This window comes from Crocuta crocuta, unplaced genomic scaffold (genome assembly GCF_008692635.1).
Source record: "Crocuta crocuta isolate KB4526 unplaced genomic scaffold, BGI_CrCroc_1.0 scaffold174, whole genome shotgun sequence".
NCBI lineage: Eukaryota > Metazoa > Chordata > Mammalia > Carnivora > Hyaenidae > Crocuta > Crocuta crocuta.
In genome coordinates, this window is record NW_027530330.1 from 3,143,093 (window position 1) to 3,170,489 (window position 27,397).

General features: G+C 33.9%; 1 protein-coding gene across 3 annotated transcripts in view; it reads right to left on the reverse strand.

Annotated features, from left to right (window-relative positions):
• The window catches only part of USP25 (ubiquitin specific peptidase 25), a 122,334-nt gene that overhangs the window by 9,347 nt on the left and 85,590 nt on the right, over positions 1–27,397 (reverse strand). For 2 of the 3 annotated variants that reach the window (XM_077765645.1, XM_077765648.1), the window contains 6 exons: positions 25,316–25,455; positions 19,738–19,851; positions 17,666–17,761; positions 5,973–6,151; positions 3,534–3,612; positions 110–189 (listed from right to left, as the gene is read on the reverse strand). In XM_077765645.1, coding sequence (XP_077621771.1) covers positions 110–189; positions 3,534–3,612; positions 5,973–6,151; positions 17,666–17,761; positions 19,738–19,851; positions 25,316–25,455 — 688 coding nt within the window. The remainder of the gene's footprint in view (positions 1–109; positions 190–3,533; positions 3,613–5,972; positions 6,152–17,665; positions 17,762–19,737; positions 19,852–25,315; positions 25,456–27,397) is intronic. The other variant, XM_077765646.1, reaches the window with a different exon arrangement.

The following is a 27,397-nucleotide window of genomic DNA, read 5'->3' on the forward strand; positions in this document are numbered from 1 at the left end:
GCTTATTAAAAATATGTACAGTGAACAAAATCTTTTCTAAAGACAAGATCATATCTGAATTAGTGCAAACATTAAGCTCTTCTTTTCATACTTGACCACTGTGCCTTACCTTTCTCTTTGAAAATTTTCTAGCCCAATTATGAGATACATGGTTGTTTCCTTGAATTTCCTATAATCCTGATGCCACTCCTGTAGGTGAAAGAAAATATTAAGAGTATACAGAGTAAGACATTAAAACCACAATGAAAACTGTTCATAAAGCAATGCACTATTCTGACAACTATTCAAAGTAACAGAAGCAAAGAAATCAAAATTAAGATAAATAAGATCTAAATCAAGACTTTACTTTCAGATACAAAAGACCACTTTATTAGTACAATAATAAATGTAAAAATTATTAGACATTAATAAGGGATGAAATAACAATGATTCACTAAAAGATGACAGAAATGCAAAGTCAAGATAATCAACCAGGTTTTCTCTCTCTCAAAAACTCTTCCAGGGGTGCCTGGGTGCCTCAGTCGGTTAAGCGTCCAACTTCGGCTCAGGTCACGATCTCACGGTTCGTGGGTTCGAGCCCCACATCGGGCTCTGTGCTGACAGCTCAGAGCCTGGAGCCCGCTTCAGATTCTGTGTCTCCCTCTCTCTCTGACCCTCCCCTGCTCACACTCTCCCTCTCTCTCTCTCTCAGAATAAACATTAAAAAATATTTTTAAAAACCTGTTCTGTATAAAGGTATATTATTAAGATATTATTATAGATGTGCATCACAATTGGAATGTAGGAAGTAAATGAAGTGACTACTCAACAGAATCAACACGGAAGACTATTATTTGATGAAGAATATTAAGGAAATAAAAGAAAAACATTATAATAAATTTATTTAACTTTTTATTTTTGCCAAATTTAAGATAAATTTTATTTTAAATGTGGTAGCTGAGTAGTTTATTCATCTGAGGTATAGTAAAAAATATATAAACATGTCACATTTCAACTGTACCCTCCTCCAAAAAAACCAATTATAGGGTATATAACAAGACTAAACAATTCAGAACTGATACACTTTAACTCTAGAAAACAAAATCAGAATTTTTCTTTAACTTATTTTAAAAAAACAGTTTAAAGAAAAACTATAAATAAATTCAGTATAGGATTTAAACTGAGATGATAATAAAAGTGTTAAAGCTCTTATATACTTACATATTACATAAGCAAATGAAAGAAACATACAGACCAGCTGACTAACAATACTCTCCTTGAAGATGTTAATTTAATTTTAATTTTTTAAAGCATAATCTTATAGTAATAGTAGGCCTTAATAACACATAAAGATAAAATCTGTCCTAAAGTATGAAGTTAGCTTTTCTGGGAAAGTATTCAAATTGCCACTCTATTGTCATTAGAATTGCCTGAGCAATTTTGAGTAAATTTCTTCTGTAAAGGTGTAGGCTTTTGCAGGTAAATTTTGGGCTTTGCAGGCCCTGCAGTCTCTGTTGTCACTATTCAACTCTGTGACTGCCATGTGAAAACACTCCTATACAGTACATAAACAAATTGTTGTATTTGTGTTCCAATAAAACTTTTATTTATAAAACCTGGTGGTAGGCTGATTTTGGTCTGTGGGCCAAGACTGGCTGACTCGTGACTCAGAGCAGGATAAAGATATATGGGATACACAGAATCTAAAAATGTGTCCTATAAACACGTTATGTGGTTAATGGTTCTGCAGTTAGAAATATGAGAAGTTTTCAGAACAAAAGTATGTTGAAGCCAGTATAATGTTGCAACCCTGGGGGTGGACTGCAGAGGCAAATCATAGTTTAAAATCAAGTTTCATGAACCTTGGGGACAGGGTAGACTGAGTAACCAACCTACTTGCTTATCATCTCTGGCATATATTATACGCATGTTTATTTGTGCATGTTCTTAGATTTTCTCTTCTGCTACCTTGTTCTAAATTACCTACCCTTATGTTAATACTACTATAAAGCATAATGGTTAAGAATGGTATTTCTTGATTTCTAGTAGAATAAGCCTTCCTACCTTCTTCTTCAAGAATGCCTGGGCTAGACTGAGATGTTCACATTTCATAAAATTTTTCAATCAGCTCATCAAGCAATTTTCTAGAAGCTTAACAGAGACTGCACTGAATTGATAAACTACTCTGGGAAAAAATGACATCCTTACAATACTAAGTTTTCCAAACACCGTATGTACATCCATTTATTCAGGTCTTCTTTAATGTCTCCTAAAGTCATGCACACCTTTTGTTAGATTTATTTCTAGTTACTTTATAGTTCTGAATGCTATTGTAAATGGCGTTATTTTTTAAAATTTCATTTTCTGTCTATCTGTTGCTGGAATAAAGATAGAAATTGCTATTTGACATAGGTTCTGCCGGTTGGAAAGCTTTTTTATTAGTTCCAATAAATTTATCTGTAGATTTTGTATTTTCTAGGTGTAAAATCTACAAATGATGATAACTTTGTTACTTCTTTTCCAATCATTTCCTTTCTGCTTTTGTTTGTTGCCTTGCTTGCTGTCCACTTGAATTTCCAGTTCAATTCTGAACAGCAGTAGTGGTTGCAGACATCCCTGTCTTTTTCCTAATCACAAAAGGAAAGCTTTCAATGTCCACAGTTCCCTAGGATATCTGCTATACAGTTTTTATTGCTGTTGTTGTTTTGAGATATTCTTCATGGCTGTATTCCAGGTTAGCTCAGCATTTTTTTTTTAAAGGATTATTTTTCTATATCTTTCCTCTTATATGTTAATGTGGTGAATTACAATCATTGTTTAAGGGAATCTAAAGTCATTAAGTTTGTAAATGCAACCAAAATTAGTCATAGGCACTCATGAAATCAACTTAAAATTTACTAGAGAGGGGTGCCTGGGTGACTCAGTCAGTTAAGCGTCCTACTCTTGATCTCATGGTTCGTGAGATCAAGCCCCTATAAGCCTGCTTGGTTCTCTCTCTCTCTCAAAAATAAATAAATTAATTTAAAAAAAAACTACTAGATTTATAAATTTAAAAAGACAATGTATAAAGTTAAAGTCTGAAGAAATACCAGGTATTTGATTTTTTGATTTTGGTAAACTAAAAACAAAAACAAAAACAAAAACAAACCAGTATTAATTTTAAAGCCAAAGTTAGCACAAAGAATTTTGTGTACAAAAATTACCACAAGCACAATATGAGCACTGGTGCATGTCCCCGCTCACACATACGACACTGTCTGATAATGGAATGACAAATATGATGCGGCATACGACGATTAAAACAGATTTTTAACTTCCTCCTCCAAAACACCTGACAAAGCAAACAAACTAGAAAATGGCACGGCTTCGGTGTACCAGAGCACCTGAGACTGTAGGCTCTGGACACCCAGCTGTAATGTGGCAGCTGGGAAAACCATGGGCAGGTCGCACTCGCCTCCCTTTCTCATGTGCTCAGTGGTACGGAAATGAAAAGAAAGGCCAGTGAACTACAGAGTTCCTCAATCTACAGTTCAACCCTTCGAAAGGCACATTACCTCATATTCCTCCAAGTTTACTTCTTCAGGTTTTATCATTTCAAGTTTGGCTTGAGCAACTTTCATTATGTTGTGACACCTTCAAATAAAAGAAACGTATTTGTAAATCAAAAGCAAAATTCACAAAAAGTGAAGAGTATGTGACACAAAACAAAATTACCCAACAACATACATGAAAATAAAACCCACTGTCAGTAAGCAATATTTTTTTGAAGAAGCAAACTCTCAAATAACTTTAATTGAAAATGTTTTTTGGATCAATGTTGGATAGTTACAAAGTACATAATGAAGACAGCATCAAAATGCTACCTCAAATTTATCATGCTACATTTATATACGGCTTTTAAATTACATTCTATTAATACATATTGCGTAAGTTAAAAAAAACAAAATGTGTTTTTTTACAATGTATATCTGTTAAGCAAGTTCAGGAGACATTAAATCTCATTTTCCCATTTCAAATGGCATCATTCATAAACAGCAAAAAGGAATCTAAACTGTGCCTATCATTTCAGGTAAGAGAGACATTCTTACTCATTTTATGATCAGAATCATTGTTAAAGAAATCTCTGCAGGGTATGTTTAGTTATCACATGAATCTTAACCTTTCAAATATAAGACAAATTAGGTTATCAAAACAAACTGACAAGTTTGCAGTCCTCAGGACAAATAACTACAAAAGAGTGAAAAGTGAATGTGATTACCCCATTAATATTTGCCCCCAATTCAATTGTGTATATTCACTGGAACATGGTGTACCAACAGCACAAATTATAAAGGTCATGATCAGTCATATTTCTGAGCTCTCTGTGGTTACATGTAAAATAAGTGATGCTCCTACAACTACTTAAAAAATAATAATAATAGCCAACATTCAATGAGCACTTTATTGTCTATCAAATATTGTTCAAAACCATTTACTTGTATTATTTCACTTAATCCTAAATTTCACAGCAGACACGGGTGAAGCAAAAATTTAATCCTAAATTCTTTGTTTTCTTCATTTTCTCATCTTCTATATATATTTTTTATTCAGTATTTTTGAGACATTCATGAAAGGATAATAATTTATTTCAGAATTAAAATGGACTACAAACTCCAAGGTAACATAAATGATTCTGTATTCTAAAATAAGCTCCTGGGGCACTTGCATAGCTCAGCCAGTTAAGCATCTAACTCTTGATTTTGGCTCAGGTCATGATCTCACAGTTTGTGAGTTCAAGCACTGCGTCGGGCTCTGTGCTCAAAGTGCACAGGCTGCTTGGGATCCTCTCACTCTCTCTTTCTCTCTGTCCCTCCATATTCTCTCTCTCAAAATAAATAAAGTTAAAAAAATGAAAATACAATAACTTCTAATACTTTGATATTTACCAGAGGCCTATACTTTTTTTAATGGTATTCATTCTAAATAAATTATATTTTAATTTTCTAACATTAGTCAAAAATGATAGGAGTTTATAGGAATTTCCATGAGAAAACATTTTTGGGTAAACCAAAATATAGTTGATCCTTGAACAACATGGATTTGAACTTCATGGGTTCACTTACACACAGAATTTTTATAGTCATGTGTGTTTTTCTTAAGATTTTAATAACATTTTCTTTACTCTAGCTTACTTTACTGTAAGAATACGGTAAGTGATACATATAACATATAAAATACATGTTGACTATTTATGTGATCAATAAGGCTTCCAATCAAGAGGAGGCTATTAGTAGTTAAACTTTAGCAGAGTCAACAGTTACACACTTTATGTACAGATTTTCAACTGCGCAGAGGGTCAATACCCCTAATCTCCACATTGTTCAAGGGTGAACTGTAACTTAGCCATTTTAAGGCTTCTTTCTCTTGATGTCAGAGGACATTTAACTATTTTATTTGTATATACGGTTAAATACTTTTCTCTAGTGATTCTCAAATGAGGGTAATTTTGCTCTTCAAGAGGTTATTTGGCAACATCTGGAGACACTTTGGGTTGTCACCTCTTGAGGGAGGTGTTACTGACATTTGGCAGATACAGGTCAGGAACACTGGTGAATATCCTACAAATTATAGGAGAGCTCCTCACAATAAAGAACTATCTCACTCAAAATATACATAGTGCAGTTCTTTATTCCCCTAAACTATGGAGTCCCCAAAGAGCAGTGATTATATTATACTCTTCTGTACATCTTTATGCTGCCTATCTCAGTATCTTGGTCAACAATTAAAATGTACTAAAACAATATAAATTTTTTTCAACTCAAACTTTTAAATATGTTATGACGATAAACTACAGAGAAATGACAAAATTAAGTGAAGTCTAAGTTTTGTGCTGTATTTATTGAAATAGGTCTTTGTATAAAATAAACACTTAAAAATTGCACTGAAAGCAATTTTAAGAAGACAATTTGACAATATGAGTTAGATATTTCACATTTTAATTTTTTTTAAATTACCTTTCATCAAAACTCAAATTTCTATCTCCAAATTGTTCTAGCAATGTTTTCTCAATGATTTTCTTTGGTGCCTGGTTCTGGATAAAATAGACCACTACATGATGTAAGCGATAATCTGTTTCTGGAGGGGTATCTTCTTGGGCCAATTTAACCAATCTTGAATACTCCAACTTAATTGCCTAGAAAACGTAACAAAATGCCAATTTTGATTAATTATAATCATTAAAATCTTTCAATATTACAGCTCTAAATATTGTGTTCAAATATGTTTTTCCCTTTAAAGTATTACAAACAAGTTAGCACATGGTACATCTACAAATATTGTCCCATATTTCATAGTTTAAAAGAATCCTAAAACTGACCATGTATGTGCTTCCTTATCTTTTCACTGTATAAATAGGTTTTTGTTTTGTTTTGTTTTAATGCAGAGATGTATTAAACTGAACAATACACCGAAGCTTACTATGTGAATAACTGTGTACAGTTTACTGGAGTCTGGTCAGTTTATTCAGAGGCATCCTAAGACTTTCTACTATCAGTTTCATGTGTATCTTGAATATCCCAAATTCTAGGGTTGAAATACAGCTTCCTGGAATACCTATATTTGAAAGGAAATGGCTGGCTCTTATATGCATAATAATACCAATGCAATTAAATTTAGATAAAGAGCCCAAAAATAATGAAAAAGCAAGCCCAGACATTAAAGTTACCATAGAACAAATTTCTTGTGCTTCAAAAATATTTGAATTTTATTAGTGTAATAATGAATATTATCACTATTACTACCTTGATGCTTGAGAGTGCTTTTTCTTTCTAAGCATTTACAACTAACTATAAAGGGAAATAATAAATACTGATACATTTTTCTACACATGAGCAATCAAATGGAAAATATTAGCTCATAAAGAAATAAGGGTAGGGTTATCCATCAAATATTGCTGCATATAAGAAACACATATGATTAAAAGTAACACTTGAAAAATTTCACTATATTGGATTTTTATCTAAATCCTATTAGCTCTATTAACCATAAAACATTTTGGGGCCACATGTAAAATATATTATAAAAAATCCATTCTACTAGAAAACTTTTTTTTTTAACTGTATCTTTCTTAAGCAATTCTTGGACATCCAGATACTATACTATATTTTACAGAAGGGAGAAAATATAACTGACAAACATTAAATAAAATATTCTAGTCATGAATTCTTATATTTCACTAAAAGGAAGGCTAATAAAAGTCTTTTGTATATGTTTAGCATGATAAACAGTATAATTACTTTATGGCTAAAATACATTGGGCTTTCTATGGTTATACATACATGCTAGGTTTAAGTCTTACTGCTATGGTTAAAAATAGCCATGAAAACTATATTTTGACATTTAAGAATATTAAGGCTCATTTCATTGTATACCTAATTAGCACACATAAGCTTGCTTTGCTTAGAACTCTAAAACCTTCCCATTTTCCCAGTATGAAAAAGGGGGCACATGTTCATTTAATAACCAAACTGTACTGATTTTGAGAATGTAAAACAAAAACCATTAATAACTGTTCTTTCTTATTATGGTCCTCAGACAATGACTGTCATAAACTATCACAAGTTCTTTTGAATACTCAAACATTTCAGGTAACATGCTTTTGGTCAAAATTAGTATGACCAAAATAAAATGAATCTGTATACTGAGTCTCTTAAAGTAATATTGTAAGATTAGAGATAAGGAGTTATAACACTAAATGGTTATGTATTTTTTTTAACCTATGTTCAAAATAGAGGCTGTATTTTTTTCACAAGGAGCAAAGAGAATTCTATTACTGAGATGGAATATATATCCCTTTTATTTTAAGATTATATTTATCTCTTGATTTTGTTCTATTTAAGATTCTCCCAATTTTCACAAGTAAATGCCAATACAATCTATAGATGTTGAAATCAGAAGGCACATTTAAATTTCCATGAGTAATTTTTCAAACACACGAAAAACACTCTTTACCAGCACAATTTTTTTATACTTATCAATTATTTTTGTTTATTTATGAACTGCCTTCTAAAAAGGTTTTCTGATATTTAAAATATACAATCATATTTAATCCTTCAAATTTTTAGCAGATGTTCCATGTCAGTATATTTAGCAGAGCTCCTCATCACATCATTATAAGTAAAGTTAACACTGCTAAGTTGTTCAATTTGATTCATTCTACTTCCTCGGAATATTGCCCTAGAATTATGTTTGTCCTTTCCATACTGTGGCTGCCGAGGCAGGCAATGAAGTTAATTAGCATAGATGCTGCAATGAAACCACCACACACACAAAGTGAAATGTAATATTGGTCATTAGGTGATGGGACTGCTTTGCAAAAAATTTTTTAAATTATGTTTCACCAGACCTTTAACATGGTCCTACTCATCAGGCTCAAAGTTACCTATTCGGTCTTATTTCCTATGACTCTTGAGCAAAGACCTTCCTCAATCTAGGTCAGGCTGGTCTCCCCACAGATGCACAGGTACCCTTGTGTCTTTAAGTTCTCTACATGTAGCATGTCCTTTCTTGTTTGTTCCCCATCTATCTAAAGATGACCCATTCAATAAGACTAGTTTCTCTCTTTGGAAATCTTCAATTCCAAAGATTCAAAAGCTAGGTATACCATTTATTAATTGTGACCTAAAACAAGTCAAAAAGTTCTCCAAGTCTTGGGGCGCCTGGGTGGCTTAGTCGGTTAAGCGTCCGACTTTCNCTCCAAGTCTTAATGCACTTATCTGTGAAATATGTTAGGTGACTTGAGAGAGAGAGAGAGAGAGAGAGAGAGAGTGTGTGCGTGTGTGTGTGCATATAACAAAAAAGGTGACTTCAGAGAGAGAGAGAGAGAGAGAGAGAATATAAAACAAACAACAAAACTGACAATGTATCAAAAAATGGAAGAAAACCTACTTCAAATCCCAGGGGATTATAATCATATAGGCTGTATTTTTTCCTTTTTTACCACAATGCAATACAAATAGTAATTAAAAATTAAGACAACTCCCAGGGTGCTTGGGTGGCTCACTCCATTGAGCATCCTACTTCGGCTCAGGTTATGATCTCATAGTTCATGAGTTTGAGCCCAGCATCGGGCTCTGTGTTGACAGCTTGAAGCCTGAAGCCTACTTAGGATTCTGTGTCTCCATTGCTCTCTGCCCCTCCCCTGCTTGCATTGTCTCTCTCTGGCTCTCAAATAAAACATTAAAAAAATTAAAAATAAGGACAACTCTCAAACTAAACTCTTAGGAATTAAAATGATAGTTTCAAATTATTCTTGGGTCAAAGGAATCAAAATTATATTAATAATTGGGATCATCAGATATCAAAACCTATAGGACATAGCCAGACTACTAGTCAAAGGAAAATTCCAACTTAACCAGTAGAGAAAAAACACATTTCAAGAAGCTGGGGAATGGGGGTGGGGGAAGAAACTAAAGTAAGATAGAAGAAATAAAATAATGTGGCAATTAGATAAGAAATAGTCAAAAGCTTTTCTTTCAAAAAAGCTGGATGCAAAATCAAAGTACGGGAGAAAATTCAACACCAGACATAAAAAAGGTGACAATACTGGGGTGCCTGCGTGGTTCAGTCGGTTGAGCATCTGACTTTGTCTCAGCTCATGATCTCACAGTTTCTGAGTTCAAGTTTTGCATCAGGTTCTGTGCTGACAGCTCAGAGCCTGGAGCCTGCTTCTGACTCTCTCCCTCTCTTTCTCTGTTCCTCCCCCTCTCACTCTGTCTCTCTCTCCTTAAAAATAAGCATTTTTGTGCCTTTCTTTTTTATAATAGGAAGAGTACATGTCTCAAAGGAGTAATACAAGGGTATGAGAAGGTCAAGAACTGTATTTAGACAATATGTATTTAATAAAATGATTTAAAATGCTGACATGTATATATGTATTTGTTACTTTTATATTAGTGGGGACTAAAACTTTCCATGTTTATAAATGAAAAAAAATAAATGTTAAAAAATTTTTTAAAAGGTAACAATACCGGAGCGCCTGGGTGGCTTAGTCAGTTAAGCGTCCGACTTTCGCTTAGGTCATGATCTCGCAGTTCGTGGGTTCCAGCCCCGCATTGGGCTCTGTGCTGACTGCCAGCTCAGAGCCTGGAGCCTATTTCAGAGTCTGTGTCTCCCTCTCTCTCTGACCCTCCCCTGCTCACGCTGTCTCTCTCTCTCTCTCTCCTAGAAATAAATTATTTTTAAAAAAGGTAACAATACCAAAAAATATGAAAAAAATTTTTTATGTATTTAAAAAATAATACCAAAAAACTACAAAATTTTGATTAAACAGATGATCATCTAGGAAAATAGAAATGACAAGGACTGCTTTAAAAAGGTAGAAAAACTACCAAGTTCTTGAAGAGACCCAATAAAACTGCAGAAGTACTGAAATAGTGCCCAACATCTGTACTCAATAAAGGAATCAGGTTCAAACTGTTTTAGAGCTGTGATGTTACATCATATCTTCAAGAGCCAAATGATCTCTCTAGCTAAAGTACTCCAAAGCTGAGAAAAGAGCAAAGTTTCCTTGATTACACAAGACCAGCATAATATGAACATAAAGTACTGAAAAATATTTAAAAGCTATAGATCAATTTATCTATGAACACAGATGCCAACACTCATCCATTTTTGATAAACTACACTGTGTATAAAAAGAATATAGAAAAACAGTGTTTACAATGGTTAAAAAAAGAGGGGATGGTAAATGTTAAAATCTTTACAGTCCAAGGATTAATTACAGAGAAATCGGTTTACATCTCAAAAGGTGAATTAAATATTTCTAAATTCTAATACTAACCAGTTTAGAAGAAACTCTCACTAAGAATTTAAGAAAATGTTTTTAATTTATAAAGGGAAATCTACAAAAAAACACCCAATACTACACATCACACTTCAAAATAAAACACTAGACACACTTCCATTAAAATCAAAGTGGGCAAAGAAGCTTACTACCATTATTTTAGTATTTAACTATATTCTGAAAAGCCTGGTCAACAAAATAAAAACAGTAATGAAATAAAAAGTATAATGAAAATTATCTTAATAATAAGATAATTATTGGGAAAGAATATACTGAAATAATTATAAGACTCAACTAAAAAATTATTATTAGAAAATATGAAGAGTCCAGTAAGGTAATTAGATACAATATAAATAAAATTAATTAGCTCTCCCATTACCTACCATACCAATAACTTGATAGATACAGTAGGGGTATGTGATTCAATTCATAAAAACAAACAATTTTTTTTAATACATCTAGGAATAATTAAAGAAGAAAGGTATTAGACCAATGCTAAAGTAAAATTAAAGAGGTATATCATGTTCCTTTTAGGGAAGACTAAAAATAGTAAAAAAAAAAAAAAAAGTATTTATCCATCTCACCCTAAATTACTGCATAAACATAATGCAAGTGCAATCAAATTCTGAAAGGATTTGGGGAGGGAGGGTGATTCTAAAAATCATTCAAAAAAGAAAAGAAACAGAGAGAGAGAGAGACTTGCCAAACTTTTCATTAGTGAAAGAACAAAAATGAGGAAATGTTTTTCCTACAACACTTCAAAATATATTACAAATGATCCATAATGTACATAGGCATAGTGTTCAAAAACAGAAAAATATATCAGTGGATTAGAGAGACCCAAACAGACTCAATTTATAAATCGGATTTAATACATGATAAAGTGGGGCACCTAGGTGGCTCGGTCAGTTAAGCATCCAACTTTGGCTCAGGTCATGAGGTCACCGGTTGTGAGTTCTAGCCCCGCATCTGGCTCTGTGCTGACAGCTTGCTCAAAGCCTGCAGCCTGCTTTGGATTCTGTGTCTCCTTCTCTCTCTAACCCTCCCCCATTCATGCGCTCTCTCTCTCTCTCTCTCTCTCTGTCTTAATAATAAATAAATGTAAAAAAAATTAGTATGTGATAAAGATGGTATTTCAAGTTAGTGTAAAAAAGATGCCTTAGTCAAAATGTTATGATTTGGACTATTTGGAGGTACTTTTCTAAGAAGCCCCCTAGATACCAGCTCTGTTTTCCCATTATATGTTTTTCTACATCAAACTGCTCCTTCATCATATGATTAGAATTCAAACTAGTGTTCGCTTCCCCACTAAAAGATAAGTTTCAGTAAGGCAGAAACCCGGTCCATCATTTCTCTAGCTACATACATTAGATTTAACATAGTACCTGGATATAAGCAGAAAATAAACACTTTTTGAATATGCCCATTAACAAAATGGAAAAAAATAACAGTATAGGCATACAGTGGGATACCATGAGAATGAGTAAACCACAACTACATCCAGTAACATAGCTAAAGCCTCAAACATGTTAAGTAAAACAGCCTGACAAAAAAAGAACTGTAGTAAAAGATTACAAGTGTAATAAGTATGCTTAATTATGTTGCTGCAAGTCCCAATAATGTCTGCTTTTGGGTAATAGGAGAAAGTAGGGAGTCATAGGAAGGAGAAACAAAAGTAGCTTCTGAAGTACTATAATGTTCTAGGCCGGACTGGTAGTTACACCCAAATTCTCACTCTGTGGTAATTCACTGAGCTGCATGCTCAGGAGCTATGCTTTTTAGCATGTTTTACGTTGTAATAATAAATATATTATCATATCTTTTGAGTAAACAAAGGGATAATAATAGGCATTTCAAAAATAAAAAGAACAGATAAAATTATGTGAACTAGAAACAACTGTTATGAAGTAATGAAATAACTAGGAAGATAAAAGTTTCACTAATACAGAAGTGTCAGTACTTCATTAAAATCTTTAGGGCACTGAAATAGATACAAGCCAAAAAAAGGCACAAAAAAATTTAATGTCTTTCAAAGTAAATGAAAAAAGTATATAAATCCCATGATTATAATTATAATATGACCCTCCCACTGCACCCAGTGTACATACACTAAGCAACAAGTACTTTGTGAATACTTTCCTTCTGGCTTTCATATTTTGTCATCACAGCAGTCTTGTACTGCAGTACATTTCTCTGGATTTCATTTTTATATGACAAAAACATCTCTCTTTAAGCCACTATATTTGGGGGTTATCTGTTAACAGTGGAAACTAATCATAACAAAGTCAATTTGAGAAAAGAACCCAAATAAGTATTGTTCCTCATTTTATTCTTCCAGCTCTGCCTGCCTATTAACTCTCACAGTATGTGTTTATAGGGGGCAGATTCCCATGTGCAGGGTCTGTGGTTGATACAGTTTCCATACTGACTGAGCTGGTGACTCTTCCTAACTAAGAGGTTAAAACTTAACAAGTTCAATTACCCAGACAGGTTTATTTGTCAAATTATCTTTTTATCTGGAAAAAAAACATTTCATCACGTGGTTTTACCACAAGCAAACATATTTAACATTTAAAAACTGATCTAATCAAAATACATAATTAAGTCCTTACTTAGAATAAAGCACAGAGTTGAAAAACTTGTCATAGCCAAAAAGCTAATATAAAATAAACCAAATAAAGATTTTTTTGGTAATGTGACAGACGATATATACAGATATAGAGATATATATACACGTTTTTCCTCGTCGATAATAAAATAAGCATTAAAAAATAAAATTTAAAAATCTGCTGTATCAAATAATTTAGGGGAAAAGTAAGAAGCAGCCATTATGTTAGTTACTATGCTACATATAATATTTTGTGAATACTGAAAGCTGATAATGATTAGAATCAACTGCCACAAACACAGAACATTTGAACAGGCCAATCACTGCAGAAGGAACCAAAAAAATTCTCAAGAAATCTACAACCAAAAAAGAGGCTAGGCTCATATGTTTTTCAAGTTCTAACTTACTCTTACAGAATAGATAATTCCTATGTGAACTACACCAGAGTATTAAAAAAAAAAATAGAAAAACTTTCACATTTATTTACTAAAACTAATATAAGCATAAAATCAACCTGATGAAGCTAGTGCAAAAAAGAAAAAAAATAATTTTAATAGAGAATGTAGAAAAATCAAATAAAATGCTACAGAGCTAACTGTAAATAGTGTGTACCTTTGAATTCATAAAATAAAAATTTACTAAGAAAAATTCTTTAAGAAACTATTGCAGAAAACTTATACTTGGGGTGGCAGAGGCTTTGTATATAGCAATCAAACTCCAGAATCCAAAAAGGAGTACAAAAATTTGAAAGCACAGTGTTTTTAAAAGTTCCTTATTAAAAAAAAGTACCATAAACTAACTTATACAGAAATGGAAGGCTAGGAAAAAACACAACATATGTCCACAAAGAGGGAAATATATAATAAATGAAAGTATATCTATGAATATCAAATGTAGATAGTAAAGATAATGTGGTAGATATACTGTCTTCACTTTAATACTCACTTTAAAAAAAAAAAAAAGAATGCCCACAATATATTTGAGTTATAGGAGTTACAAAATAATAGTAAAATTTAAAAATGAAAAGAAATGTTCCCTATATATGCATGTTTGTATAAACAAAAGGGAGAAATCAGAAAGGTTACACAGTGCTAACAGTGGTTACACAGAACAGTGGCGGAGACTGCTGTTACTAGTTTTATTTTAGACACCTGTATATTACTGAATAGGCTGCACTGTGTACATATTACTTTTGTTATTTGCACGACAAATTTTCCAAAATTATATAGTATCAATAGATTTTTCCAAAAGCTAATCATTTTACCTATACCAAAAATTATTTATGAATTGATTCATGTTTACATAAGATTACACACACACACATATATCTCTCTCAGCTGAAGATAGTGAAAATAAATATAAATGGATATAAACTTGAGAGATTTACTGCTGCCTTAAAATCAGAGGGTAAAGCAAAAAAAAGAAATATATGAAATACAGAAAATATATAAAGGACAAGATGCAAAGGGCATCCCCAGGGTACTGGTGAATAAAAAATCCCAAGATATCAGTTCTATACTGGGGGTAAAGGAAAATCAATGCAGTCACTGAAGAAGTTTACCATGCTCTGGAATACTTCTAAAACCGACTTCTTCTATTAAGCCTATTATTCTATAAGTCTATTCCAGAATAAACTTCCCCTAGAAGTTAAAATCGACAACAGACTACAAGGAGATTTAAACAACTGGTGGAGAGTTTAGATGTACATTAGTAACACATATGGAAAACTAAGCAAAACAAGAACTAAAACAATTCCAAGGAAAATTAAATCTGAAAGGGGAAAAAAAGTAAAAGTAATAACGTTTATGAGTCAGCTCAATCCTGAGAAGCATACACAGAAATAACAGAAACTGAGAATTCTGATTTAATCAAATTGACAGACTTTTACGTGTGTGTGTGTGTGTGTGTGTAGAGCTAGCTCACTGTTCATATCCTATAGTAAGGAATTCAACAAGAAATGTGTAAACTAAGAATCACAGAAATACAAGCATTGTGTGTTTACTTAAGACATGGAATTCATGCCAAAAGTAGTAGATAAAATAACTGGAAGCTGTTACTCCTTACATGGCAGGAGTTAGGGTGCAGTGTGACTGTTGTTTGTAGTGTATCTAATTAGCTGGCTCTTTAAAATATATGCAGGTATTAATATAAAAGGAGTGAGATTTACAATTCAACATAAAGATACCTACCCAACTTGACCAAAAAATGACAATGCTACTGTAAATGACAGTAATTTTTTCCATGAGAAGTAGATGAAAACTTTGGAAGACATACACTCAGTGCATTTTATGGAAAGAAAATATGGACTACTTGAAAAATAAAGGTGAATTTTTAAACATAAAGTTTTGGGTCTCCTCCCTCCCCCCTGCCATGGCAGCAGTTTTTAACCTTCCTCACAGATCTTAATAGGGTGATCAAGTCATCCTGGGACCAGCCTGCGGTTTAGCACTTAAAATCCCGTACTTCAGAAAACTCCCTAGTCCTGCGTACACCAAGGTGCCTGGTCACTCTAATGTGTTTATTGACATAAAGCTACTATGCACAAGGCCCTTTTTTGTACTACAGAATGAAAGAAATGGTGAAAATAAGCAGTTTTTTGGAGACTGAGTGGATGAGGGCAGAGTATAGAAAAATAAGAGAAAATTTTAGATTTTTAAGGTCAAATAAGGGAGCATACAATAAATGCTATTCTGTTATTTTTAGGAATAAAAAACACTAAAAATACAGCAAAAAGTGAAGGAAACTTGAAATTTTTGGTAAATCAAAATAAAATGACAAACCATACAGTGCTTTCATCTTTTGAAAACATGAAACCAATAATACTGTAATCAAAACACCATAAAGATCTAGTATTAGAGGGGAAGAAAAAGATGTGGCCACAGAATAATGCCACTGCTTGATGGTCTCACATGTTTTGAAATGACAAGGATATCAAAAATTAATCCTAGAGAAAACATAAGTGAATAAGAAACATAAAAATAAATGAACAAATCATTTTTATTTTCATTTTTTTAAACTTATTTTGTAATGTTTTATTTATTTTTGAGAGAGAGAGACAGCATGAGCAGGGGAGGGTCAGAGAGAGAGGGAGACACAGAATCTGAAGCAGGCTCCAGGCTCTGAGCTGTCAGCACAGAGCCTGACGCGGGGCTCAAACCCATGAACCGTGAGATCATGACCTGAGCCAAAGCTGGACGCTCAACCGACTGAGCCACCCAGGAGCCCTTGAACAAATCATTTTTGAAACAACCAAATGAAGAAAGCAGTTTAATATCAAATGATAATGAAATTTAGAAAAAAAAATATTGAAATATAATAGTATTGTGATAGGGAAAAGAGGATAAAATAGGCAGAGAGGGGAAGCTTAGGACCTGGGGTCCCTAGCTGGGGAAAAACACGTAATTTGGAACAATGCTGGGAGCATCTGACCACAGTGAAGCCCCTTGGGCTTATGTAAGGTTCCTCTTAAGAATGTAACAGACACCACTTATTCCCCCTCTCAGGTATTTGCCACTCAAAATACCTAACTAAAAAAAGTAAACCATAAAACTTATGTTACACAGGGGACAGCAGGCCCATAGTCTGACTCTCACACAATGGAGTCAAGCCACTCAGGAACTGACAAGCCAGCACCTAGAGTCCTGAAGCCAATAAAGGTAGAGCCTGAGAAGGAACAAGGGGGGAAGGGCTAAACCTTATAAAACAAAGACCCTTGCCTAGAGTCGTGGGTATCGATCTTCGAATGCCCCCTCTCTGTAATGAGAGCTTTCATAATATCCTAACTTTGTTATACTCTAATAAACTTTGCCTGATGCTCATTTTATTCTGTGTCCACCTCTTCATTCTTCGAAGCGGGGAGACAAGAAAACTCAGGTAATGAGGTAAATAATCCTGCAACAGTATTACCAATGAGAAGAAAAATAATACCAGAAACAGTTACTCAGTTCCTATTTTTGCCTAATTCCTTTTATTCCCTTAAAATAAAAACACAACTGAAATTTCTTCTAGCAAACCAGAGGAGTACTATTAGGATAACCCATGTAAAATGCCTTTTTTTGTTGTTGTTAATTATCCTGTTAACAAAAAGCATCAGTCCTAGATTCACATATAAAAGAAACCCTCAGATCATTAGGTAGCCATGGCTAAGGTAGGAAAAGAGAAATTATACAGGAAACCAAATTTAATTCAAGAAAATAAAATACTGTAAGAAGTTCATTTAAAAATTTTTTTTAATTAAATGAAAATGTTAATTGTACCTTAAAGAACCCTGCTTCAGGGCCACACCTGTCATATACATTCCTGGATTTACCTATCGCCATGATAATACCTTGCATGTTCGGTGTCATCATGATCTGCCACAAGGAATTTAAAGTAAGAGTTTTTGAATGGTTAACATTAAAATAAAAAAATAAGAAATGACTTTCTTTACATGCAAGTTAAAAATCCTTTGTTTTTCACTCTTTATAAATCAACCACTGCATATTTTAGAGCAAATATCATCCAGTATGCACATAAGTATCTTTCAAAAGCATCCATACAGGGCCACAGCTAGCGCCTCAGGCTGCCTCTGTGTAGTTTGCAGCTGGCACAGAGGCACCCTCTCTGAACTGAAGAATTTAAAAAGGCACATCCTCTTGACAAATTTAAAAAATGTGCTGTTCTCTGAGAAACACTTAGAACAAGCAACACTTTTTACTTTAAAAAGTGCTTCTTCTTTAAGGCTTGAGGAGCTCAACATGAGCTCAATGTCACTTCCACTTCTGCCTGTTGGCTGGGCACCCCTGCATATTTCTACAATCTAAACGTCTACAAGCTGCAGCCCTGTATCCACATGACTTTAAGTTCCAAGGTACATGCACTGTTAAACTGTCACTCCAATCAATTACAAAAACAAAACAAAATGCATCTTTGCCAATAGCATAAGCATTTGCATAAAAGACAGTGTTAAATGATTAATCACAATGCTAGTTTTTTAAAAAATACCAGAAGGCTCACCCGAAAATAAGCACTGAGGTGCTTGATCAATAAATTAACGTTTATATTAAAAACATGCCAGTTTCCATAACTTTCAAGCACCAACATGCTAATAAAATAGTTAACTGGAACAGCGTACTATTAAGTAGTAAATACTTAAGTGTTTGTTTTTATAATAGCTTATCATTCTTAGCTGTTCACATTTTAAAATACCTGCAAAATGAAACAACTTAAGGCACTATGAGGCTATTGTATTAGAGCAATAAAAAGACTTCATCCATAATCTTTGATTGACTGAAACCATCACCCATAGTTTAGTTATACACTCAGAGTCATAATATACATAACATCTGCTTCAGAAAATCCTCCTGTCCAGTTCCTAACTCATAAACCAGCTTCTCATTCTCCTCATGGCCCATGTTTTTGTACACTGGTACAGAAATATTAATGTCTTTGTGACACCTCTGATTTTGGTGATTAATTTTTATATAACAGCTTAATTGTAACTTTGGAGTAGGTTGAAGAAAAGTTTCTTGGAAAAAACTATTTAATGTATATTAAATTCATCCATCCCAGTAAAAACTAACAAATCATAGAGTTCAAGTTCTTCCCTGTGTTACTATTCAGAAACAGCTTTACTGGCCTGTTGCTCAAATATAAAAAAGATCAAATGGAAGAGGTTTAAGAAAAAGTGGAAAGTGGGGATCTGATGGGATAAGGACAACAGCACATTTTCATCTGCATTTTCAAGAACCATATCATAGGAAGCAAAACTGCATCTTTATAATGTTAGGAAACTAAGTGGATGAGAAAGAACTAAGAGTGAGGACATAAAATGGAGTTGCCACAGTGTGTAAGGCACTGGTAGGCATTCAGAAATAATGAATCACTAGATTCACATTCATATGGAGGTTGCAGCAACAAGAATGGCCATTATCTATTTTGAATCATGCTGCAGGATCTTTTGGCAGGAAATGGTGGGCAAAGTATTATAATGCATAATTCAAGTAAATAGGAAAAAATTATTTTTAAACGTTCTAATTTTTGCTATTCAGTGAAACAAACCTTATTGAAAGCTATCAATCTGAGAATAAACTGATCATATGTCTACATAAAGAATTAACTCCAGAAACCTAAACTTATTCTTTCCACAAATTCCGTAAGCTTTCTACTTAAAATTTTCATTTGAAATTCACAGTTGTTAGCAGTTGGTAAGATAATTTCAGATCATGGGTGGGTAAGCAGTATGTTATGCGGCAATAGACATAGGGTGAAGGTGCATGCATGCCCCAAGTATGTGTATTAAATAGCCACACATAAGTAAGAACAGTGCAGAGATCTATGATAAAGGTACCTCGTCATCATAACCCCCCTCCTTTGACTCAATCATGAATTTCCCTACATGAGGAATCGCCACCTCTACAACTTGCTGGTTAGAAGGTGGTTGGCTTGTGGTATTTTCAGGTTTCTGCAGAAAAAAATTATTAGTTTGAACATTAGAAAAGAGAACAATGGAAGTATCAGGTGTAAAGGGCAGAGATTCATGAGTCTTTTAAAAACACCTGCATTTGCTTGTATGAAGTGACTACCTAACACTAACATTAGAAGTGAATGAATTAATCAAGTAATAACACAAGATCTATAGCTTTCCTTTTACATCTCAACCACTAAATTTTTCTTTTTTTTCCACAAAGCATTTCTACATGGATACCAAATCCTTAAAAATAATAAATACTGGGGGCGCCTGGATGGCTCAGTCGGTTAAGCGTCCGACTTCGGCTCAGGTCATGATCTCGTAGTTTGTGGGTTGGAGCCCTGCATTGGGTTCTATGCTGGCAGCTCAGAGCCTGGAGCCTGTTTCGGATTCTGCGTCTCCCTCTCTGCCCCTCCCCACTCATGCTCTCTCTCTGTCTCAAAAATAAATAAAAACTATTAATAAAAATAATAATAAATACTGGAGTTGTAGTTCCTACTGCTATCTGTTATAGCTGAAGCATTTATTTTTTAAATTCTAATAATTCCATAAATCCTTTTTTGATAACTTCATCACAGTAAGACATGATCTCCTCTGAACTCATGAGAGTTTATGAGTTTTCTTTCTTATGGCTCTACCTTTCTAATAAGTAATTGTATATCCAATTAATAACTATACTCTGTGTTTAACTTACTTCGTACAGCCTATGAGAGTCTCGTACGATGTATTTACATAGAAATGTCTAATGAATTCCTGTTTCTGAAAAAGCTGCTGATATCACTTTTTAACAACTCAATCAAATTTCTTTCTTTTTATAGTTTTCTTTGGTAACAAATTCTACGAATTTCCCAAATTCACAATAATTTAGTAGAAACCAGATTGAAATCAAGTCCTAATATGTTCATTCAAAATACTATCTGGGGGCGCCTGGGTAGCTCAGTAGGTTAGGTGTCCAACTCTTAATTTTGGCTTAGGTCATGATCTTGGAGGGAGGTCAGGCTTCCTGCTAAGTGCAGAGCCTGCTTAAAATTCTCTCTCTTCCTCTCCCTCTGCCCTTCCCCCTCTCATGCTTGCTTTCTCAAACAAAACAAAAATCCCTCAAACAAAACACACACACACACACAAACTCCAAAATACTGTCCAGATTTCACAAAGAACTTCTATTACTGAATAAATTTATAATTAGCATATTTTCAGTATTTATCACATAAACAAATTTCACAAGTACTCAAGGTGCTCAAAAGCAGCTTGCTTAAGTAATTTCAATTTGCACCTTTAGTTTTCTGAAGCAAAGGTAAATGTTAGTTTTGACATAAAATAGAAAATTTCAATGAAAGCAATTAAAGGGGTTGTATTTCCTTTTGAAGGGTTTTATTTCAATATGAAATATAAGTAATTTTTATTTATTTTATTTTTTTACATTTATTTATTTATGAGAGACAGAAATAGAAAGAGTGAGGAGAGGGTGAGAGAAAGAATGAGACACAGAATCTGAAGCAGGCTTCAGACTCTGAGCTGTCAGCACAGAGCCCAACGTGGGGTTTGAACTCACAAACTGTGAGATCATGACCTGAGCCAAAGTTGGACGCTTAACCAACTGAGCCACCCAGGCATCCCTAAGTAAATTTTAGAGATGAGAACATTTTCTGACTTTCCAGAAGTACACACGCAAAAAGAGTTTAAACAATTAAACAAAACTAATGGCCAAGACTGACATTGTTCCTTTTAAAAGAAATGCTATTTTTAAACATATTTAGAAAAGGTTTCCTTATTTTGACTCCTCAACTTTTCAAGAGGAAATAAGCAACCTGCATGGTTGTTGTGATCACAAGAGATCATATTCAGCTAATGCAATACCTGATACACAATAGTCGTTCTATAATGACAAGTATTACCAATGTTATAATACTATTATGTTACTTTAAAGTACTTATATTTGAATAGAATAACTGAATATTACTATCACACATACATAGAGAGATACACTTATTAGCCCATGACATTTAATTAAGGATTTTTAATCCTTCTAACATATAAAAGAAGAATAATTGTGCTCGTTCTCTATTCATAAGAGTGAAATTTAAGCAGGTAAATTAGATCTGTCTAGACATTGTGATGAAAAATTTCTCACAATCAAACCAATCTAAAACAATACTATTTTAAGAAGAAAGAATATAAATGTAAGGCAAGTAGCAACTGGTAATTGTAGTACTTAGAATACTTATCCTTATAAAACAACGTATTGCCTTTGAAAAAAAAGTTGCACTTAGGAAAAAATAATGTTTTAGAAATCTTTTCAGTGACCACACAAGAGTTTCAACAGCATCATACTGACAAGTTATAAGGGTGCAAGTTGAAAAATGGAAGAAACTTTGGGTGAATATAATAATTATTTGGTATCATTCATCAAGTTTAGGTATCTAAAGTACCATAAAATTTTTCCATATAAAGAATATGAGGGTTCATTGAAGTAAAGTACATGTGTATTTATCTTTTTCTATTATTGTCAGGCCCCATAACAAAAGTTAAACTTGAATGGAGTTAATAAGTTTTTCAGTTAATAGAAGTTTCAAAATAATTAAAATGCAGAGATTTTTAATTAATTGCCTGAAATTCATTAAGTGGATTTTTTAAGTGGTTTCTAATGAAAGGGCTATTAGGAAGCTAAATAACTACAATTTCCTTGATGCCCTTAATATGCTCCTATCTTTCAACCTAGTAATTCAACTATGGGGAATGTATTCTAAAAAATAAACTGAAATACGGAAGAAGTTTCATTTGTAACAGTCCATTTATAATAATGCAAAAGTAGAAACAAATATACAACGGGGGAATGGGTGTATAAATAAGAATTCAATCACTGGATGGCATAACCTCAACCATTAAATGTTTTTTACATAGTTTTTAACATGGGGAAATGGTTATGTTACAATGTTAAATGATTAAAAGAAGACAGGGCAAGATACAACAAAATTTTATATGCAGTATTACCTCAGCCAAAAAATAAATAAATCCCAAACCTGTAAATAAAAACAAGAATGAAAAAGAACACACCAACATATTAACAGTGATTAGAGCTTTGAATAGTGGGACTATACAGATTTCTTTCTTGAAGTACACTTTTCTATAGTCTTTAAATTTCCTAAAATATTCCACTTAAAATTAAAAGCATTCTTATAAAAAGTAAGCTGGGTAAACACTTACAGAGCATCTCTCTATGATTTCTAGAACTATGCTTTCCAGAGAATTCTTAAACTAAGGTTGGAACTTAATATATTGTATATTTGTGAAATGGTTAGTATTTATGTGACCAAAAAAACCTAACAGTCGCTTACTACTTACTCTACATCCTAGGAACCCTCAGAAAAATCATCTTAACTAATGCCACAATCTCCATTTTATGTAAAAGCAAACAGGTTTAGGAAAATTAAGCACCTTATTTAAGTTTGCATAGTTAAGACGTAAAGCCAATATTCAAAAACCCAGGACTATCTAATCCCAAAGTCTAAACACTCTTTCCATCTATATCATTTAGTTTCTAAGGTATGTATACCATTAAATGAGAAAAACCAGTGGTTACTATGATCCTAAGAAACTAATCATGAGACCAAGAACAAAATCCTTCAGATAGCCATGATTAACATATTCTTAGACATGCTGTAGGATTTATACAAACAACTGGGGCCAACTGTTGGTGCTACTCCTGAAGATAAGCCAAATGGACAAATATTTCCACTAGCTCTCTATCATACTCTCTCGAAGTGACGCAGTAGGTTGTCGGCTTATAAGATGATATCCGTATTAGTAATTTAAGCATTCAAAATTTAAGTGCTGGTTTCTGCAAATTTGTGCTGCACATGATTAGCCAAACTAAAAAAAATCTTATTTCTATATTAAGCTAATATACTTTTGGCTTTTTGATTACAGTTAAAAGGAGGATACTTATTAATTATAATGTAGGCTTTAACAAATAAAATTCCTAATTAGCAAAGGGCCAAGCAACTTAGATTTTTTGTATCAGGCAAAAATATTTCTCCCTTGTATCTACGTCTCTGCCCTTTCTACCTCTCTACGTTTTCCTCCTCCACCAGGCCCCCAAAAGTTAGACATCCCAGATCCACATTATAAGAAGCATTTTCCGTGAGTGCTTTAGAGTTAGCAGGGGTTCACAAGCTCATCTATAGAGTCTCTAGGGCATTTGCAAAATTTGAAATAATATTTTAAAAAAATCTATGTTAATACATTTTTATAGTAAAATAATATAATAAAAATATCAAACGGAATGAAATAAAAAAGTAATTATTATTTCATTCATCAAAACATAATTAACAGAATACCTTATTAATGGAACATTTTGGTTACTCAAGGTCCTATAATATTAAAGACCTCATTGTAATTAGCAGGTTATTGCTGAGATTAAGGTCACTAAGTAGAAAACTGTATGTAGAAAAATTATATGCCCTGTTCTCTTTAGTTCTCTCAGAGGGTAACCTTCAAATACTAAAATTAGCTATCATGAAACTTGCATTACAGCTGCTTGTGCTCACTTATGAAAAAATAAATAACTACAGCAACTGAACGTTTTTGTAGTAGGAAATTCTTGAAATAACATCTCTCAGGATGTCATATTTACTGAAAACACAGTATAATACCAGCGTACTCAATTTATAGCTATAAAAAGACATACTTGAGAGCTACAATACAGGGGGGTTTTAATGACAATTTTGTATAGGACACTATTAAAATGTGCATAAACCACTTTGCAAGATCACATTTATCCTGCTACTAATACTCCAACCTAGAATATCTAGTACTTTACTATTAAACATATTCCATGAAACAATGAAAATTATTACCTTATAATCCCAACTATTTCAATGTATGAAGAGCAAAGATGGAGGGAGGGGTGAGGGGAAAAAAAGAAATTATGCTAAATTTTATACTTCTCTTGTTAAGTTCCAAATCAAATGATCAACTTAGTCTATGATTATGATTTTTCATAATTCTCTAAAAGGAAGATAGAAATTTAGTTTTAAAAAGAAGCTACTGAGAAAGGCTTTAGGGTGGCTTGGGTGGCTCAGTCAGTTAAGCATCCAACTCTTGATAGCTCAGGTCAAGATCTCACAGTTCGTGAGTTCGGGCTCCACACTGGGCGGTGCGCTTACAGCATGGGGCCTGCTTGGATTCCCTCTCTCTCCCTCTCTCTCTGTGCCTCCCCCGCTTTCCCTCTATCTCATATAAATAAATAAATTTAAAAAAATCTTTAATAAAACAAAATTACAGCTGAGGAAGCTACAGCCTAGGGGGTTAGGTACCACCCACAGCCTCTGATCACGTTAAGGGCAGAGCTGCCCCCTGGCCTCCTCTCTCCTGACTCCCATGCAGGAAGCTCTCCATTACACTGCAGGAAACCTCATGAAGATGGCTATGTCCAGAGAGCTAAAAGAAAAGTTCTTACCGACTGCAAAACTGATTCAGGACTTTTATCTTCATGTTCATGTGATGCCTTGGTAATTATTCGAATAGTTTCTTCTTTCAAGTGCTTTGAGAAATCACTTCTTGATGGCTGCTCTAGGTATTCTGCTTCTCCTGCTTGTGCTTCATAAGAAAAGAATCAGTTGTATATCTAATACAAATCACAGAGCGCCTGTACTAAGATGAATCTTTTATTTCTAATTCAAAGTTATACAGTAATCAATTTTACTTTTATTTAATGTATCACTAAACATATATCACCTACCCCAGAATTTATAACCCCTCCAAAATCAGGTTCAAGAGTACTCAATTACTAAAGAAAATGCTCATTGCATCATAGTCTATGGTTAGAAGTTTGTAGCAAATCTCATTTTGGAAAATCAGTAACATTCTACCAGAAAAGAGTGGGGAGGGGGGAGGCGGACTTTAGTTTATATAACAATCCTGGTCTGCATTTCCACAGGGAACACAGTTGTTTCTCTCGCCACAGAACCCCTTTTCGCACCTGACAACACTCTAACCTTGAATAAACCCAACCTGCTATCTATTCTGACCCTGTCCTGGTAACGGAGTCTTGTCAAAGGAAAAACCATTAGAACCTAGCAAACTGAAATTAATATAAATTCAAGACTTCAAGGCGCACCTGGGTGGCTCAGTCGGGTAAGTGTCTGACTTCGGGTCAGGTCATGATCTCACGGTTTGTGGGTTTGAGCCCCGCATCAGGCTCTGTGCTGACAGCTAGCTAAGAGCCTGGAAGCCTGCTTCGGATTCTGTGTCTCCCCCTCTCTCTGACCCTCCCCTGCTCACGCTGCCACTCTCTCAGAAATAAATAAAACATTAAAAAAATTAAATAAATAAACGTTAAAAAAAAAAAAAGATTTCAAATATTATCCCTGTAAAGAACTCTCAAAGTTTTATCTATCATCTAGGTTCTGAGCCCCAGATCCATCAGTGCAACAATGTACTCTGATTGTCCATGAAGTGCTTCACGTTAAGTGGGTCTCTGCCTCTTTCTCCAACAGAACTTTGTGACCTTTGCTCTCTGCTCAAAAAGGGAAGGTTTATCTAATACACCAGAGATTTTCCTCTCAACCTTCAGATCTTTCCATATTTTCCTCCCTCTGCCTGTACGTTTACCCACTTTCACTCCCCCATCCAAGAACTTCTATGTGTCTTTTTATTTAAATAGCACTTAAAAGTATTCCTGATTATACCACTTCTAGAGCCGGTGTCTCAGCTTTAGAACCTATTACGTTGTGGTTCATTGTGATTCTTTGGTGTGGAGGGTTGTCCTGTGCATGTGGCATCTATATGCATCTAGATGGCATCTAGATCTAGTGTGCACCGTTGCACTAGATGCAAGTGGCATGGTCCTTCCAGGTGACCACCAGAAATGTCTTCAGTTTGTCAAATGTCCCCTGAAGGGCAAAATCACTCTCAAATTAGAACCACTGCTCTCAAGTAACTTATTCTTTCTTTTTAGTAGCACTTCACCACAATTATGACTTAATTACTACTGTTTTGATTTCAACCCTATATCCCCTGCTAGACTCTGAGAATCTCAAGGGGGACACTATCTCATTTCTGTATTCCTATTTCTTCAACACCTAGCATACAAAATAACACAACAATTTAATGGAACAAATGAATCAATAAGTAATGGATATAAGGAATAAGAAAGCACACTACAATGTTCTACAATGTTACTGAGATTGGTTAAGTGAGCCCTTCCTCAACCAACTAGTAGGACCCAACAAGGCTACTGTCATCCTTTCCAATATTTGATTAAAATAAAACTCCCAACGTGAAATATTATTCAAAAAGAAATACTATAATTTCAACATATATGCATGGTACTCCATCCACCCAATAAATTTTAATTAAGCATTTAACTATGTGCCAGGCACTGGGCTAGACAGCGGTACTCAAAGTGTGAACAAAGCACCTAGTCTGTCTTCTCGTGAAATTTAGAGTCAATTCTGGAGAAAGTCATTAATCAAAAGAAATCCCACATATGAATTGTGGCACTACTACAATACATTTTAGGAATAAAATGGGGGAGGGA